Here is a 3314-nt window from a genome sequence, read left to right on the forward strand (position 1 = left end):
GTGCAACTAAAGCTTTGTCGGTTTCGGAAAGGTTGCAGAAAATTGGAGTGAACGTCTCGAATACACCGAGGAAGCCCAATCGAGTCTGCCGAGCGTGTACAACGGTGTTAAACAGACTTGAAAGAGATCTTCCTATTTATTGGAGGTGGATTGCAAACGAGGTCGAAGAAGGTGCCTCCGCAGTGTATATATTGACATTGTTGCATTACACGTAAGTGATTATGTGCAAGTATTAACAAATACTACCACATTGCTACGTATTCATGGACATGAATACATTTTAAAGATAACTTAGGGAAACAGTGAAGATGGTTGTCTGGGTGAAGCCAGGGAAAAAAAAGATTGCACCCCTCACCCAGTGCTTCCCTATCATTTTCCGTGTTGCAAGTCATGAAGAAAGCAAAAGATTTGCAAAAGGATCTTTGGAAAGACTATGTAACAAAACAGGGAAAATGAATTATTGACTCAAACAAGAATATCAATCAGCACTGCTCAAATTTTATTTACAAACTGTTAAATCAAGTTCTGTTTAAACCAAACCACACAAAAAGACCAAATATTATTTGGTATGCAAAAGTCAAAAAAAAAAAAAAAAAAGCTCCAGCTGTACAATAGAGGCACTTGTGGAGAAATGTCATTACAAGAAATTCTTACAAAGTATCTGAAATCACACCAAACAGCAGGTGACAAAACAATGGAATTGAGTGTAACCTGGTGTGTACATACTTAAGGATAGCAGTTAATCACACTGATCTTGATCGGACTTCTCTAAAGGTGACAACCCAGACTCTGTACTGCTGTGACATGGAGTGCTCTGACTGCTTTCTGAGTAGTCATCAAAGTAGCCTTTGAAATGTTGGTCTGGCACCTCAAATTCACTTGGAGACACATGTATTTCTGGCAACTCAAAGTCCCCAAAAACCTCATGGCACACAACCAGGATTTGTTGTGCGTGTTCTTTGCTGAATACAGGGAGATTGTCCATAATGTAGTCCAGATCAAATATGTGTTTGCAGTGGTCAACCACACTATTGATGAGGACCTCACCAAAACCAGTACAGTGCGCTATGCTTGTGAACAGAGGTTGGTGGGGTACAAGGCTCATCTTGTACTCCAGCAAAAGCTCCCTGACTAAGTCCTCGTCATCCTCTGCGACTTCCCTGCTTCTGACCGGAGCTTGACCCAGAGTATGAGATTTTTCGAATTCTGGTGTAGTCACGGTGCATCCGGTTGACGTGCACATGCAAACAGAGTGACAGTAAGTGCAGCATAAATGCCCAGGCTCAACACTGTCGGTGTAGTCCTCAAAGTTTGCAAACAGAGACTTCCGAAAGCAGCTGTTGCTGCCTTTGCCCAGCAATTGTTTGACTCCCTCGTCTGCAATTATCTGTGCCTTTACACGCAATATGACTGCGTGTGCAGAAGATCCATCCCTCCCTGCCCTGCCTAGCTCCTGTAGGATGGCCTCTGCGTCCTCTGGAACACCATACATGATGACATAAGACACAGTGGCGAAGTTCATCCCCATTCCCAGTGCTGTTGTTGCTACAACAACTCGGCAAGCACCTTCACCAGAAAATGATTTCAGGACCCTTGTTTTGTTGTGTGGTAGGGTCTGACTGTGAAAAATCCCAATTAATAGGTTTTCCACCTTGTGCTCGGGATCCCTGTTGACCCAACAGTCCTCACCTAGTTTTGCTCGAAGGTAACCAAAGACCTTGCCAACAGCTTTCAGTGTCCGACAGTAAATAATTGTGTGAGGCATATTGGGGCCGAGTGTTTTCAGGTCCCTCACCAGCCAATCAAAGCAGTCCAGTTTGTGTGAATGAATGGTCTTCAGTCCGAGTCTAATGTTGGTCCGGTTTGGGCTGACGGTGACTTCAGTAGCTTTCACCAATTGTAGCTTCGACCAAAGGCTCTGGAGTCCAGGTCTGCGGTTGCAGTCAAGGCCAAAATAGGTGTACCTGAAAAACAAAAAGTATCAACACTTCAATTAGTATATGTCTTCATGTCATGTGTGGGAATGGTGCCAAGCTGTGTCCTTTATGTTGTAGCACAGTGTCTCGAAGTGTGAAAAAGGTAAGAGGGGTGGGGGTTTGGTTTCACAACTTGGTAGCATTTCTTCAGCAGGCGGGGGAGGGATAGAGTGCAGGTTAGCAAAATGGAGGCTTAAAAGAAAATGGCAGCTACAACTAGGTTGAGAGCCAGCATCACTTTGGCAGCCATGGTCTTCCCAATACTGCACTGAGGACAGGACCAGGGAAAAGGACCCAATGTCGGGCATCTGACTTATGTGATTCTTATGTGTTCACTAACGTCTCAATATGTCCTCATATCTCAACAATATAACGGTAGGTGAAATACAGAGGCTGTCCTAATGTCATACACTGACTTGTAAAGGCTACAGTACAGACACGTTAGCTCTTGGGGATACGTTTGCATCAGTGTGTGAACTTGCAAGTGAAATATATGTCAATGCTTACCCTGTTTGACGAGGGCTCGAAGTTCTCCTAGCTTGCCAAAACACTCCCTGAAGGCCTTCTCCCCTTTGCCACGTTTCCCCCTGTGGAAAATCAGTACGTTATTCTTCAATCACAAAGCAATTAAGTCCATCTAAACTAGCTTCTTAGTGTTATTTCCACATCAACGGAACAGTTAATTCAACATTATTGAGCAATTGCGTCCATGTAAACTTCAATCTTATATGACCATAGGTTTTAGATAGTCAATATTAAAGGCTGTAAACTGAGATTAAAATGGAGACGTCCGGGGCGACAGTCCACTGTTACAATGGCAACAGGGTGACGCGTTTACCAAATTATTACCGTCATCTTTTAGGAATATACTTTACACACACCTTGACGTGGTTAAGAGCATGCCACTTACCATTTGTAAATGAGGTGAACCTCGTCCACCACAACTCCGACGACGTTGTCTTGGAAGACTTTGGTCCCCAACATGTCACGCCACTTGTTCTGCAAAAGCCATGCCTCCGGACTGCCGAACAACAACTGGCAATGACCCCTTCTGATGTTGGCTGGGTTATCGACGCCCAGTTGCATGGCAGTGAGTCCAAAATTGCTCGCCTCCTTCACCTGGTCTTCCATTAGGGCTAACAATGGCAAGACGACAACTACCATCGGGTTTTCACAGAGCCCCATCCTTTTGGCTACCAGTGGAGCTAACTGGTAAATAAGACTTTTGCCATAGCCTGTTGGTAATACGGCGAAAACGTCCTTCTTAAAAATGAATGAATGTAGAGCCTCCTCTTGCTCACGTTTTAAAGAAAACCCCAAGTCTAATTCTTCCAAAAC

The 3314-nt window shown here is 44.3% G+C and overlaps 1 protein-coding gene across 1 annotated transcript; it reads right to left on the bottom strand.

Moving 5' to 3' along the window:
• Positions 1 to 498: 498 nt before the first annotated feature.
• LOC142366668 (uncharacterized) lies at positions 499 to 3107 on the bottom strand. The gene is made up of 3 exons (XM_075448625.1): positions 2907 to 3107; positions 2484 to 2563; positions 499 to 1964 (listed from the first exon to the last, which is right to left on the bottom strand). The coding sequence occupies exons 1-3, from the start codon at positions 3105 to 3107 to the stop codon at positions 740 to 742; spliced, it is 1506 nt and encodes a 501-aa protein (XP_075304740.1). The 3' UTR covers positions 499 to 739.
• Positions 3108 to 3314: the final 207 nt, after the last annotated feature.

This window comes from Odontesthes bonariensis, chromosome 17 (assembly GCF_027942865.1).
Source record: "Odontesthes bonariensis isolate fOdoBon6 chromosome 17, fOdoBon6.hap1, whole genome shotgun sequence".
In the NCBI taxonomy this organism is placed as follows: Eukaryota; Metazoa; Chordata; class Actinopteri; order Atheriniformes; family Atherinopsidae; genus Odontesthes; species Odontesthes bonariensis.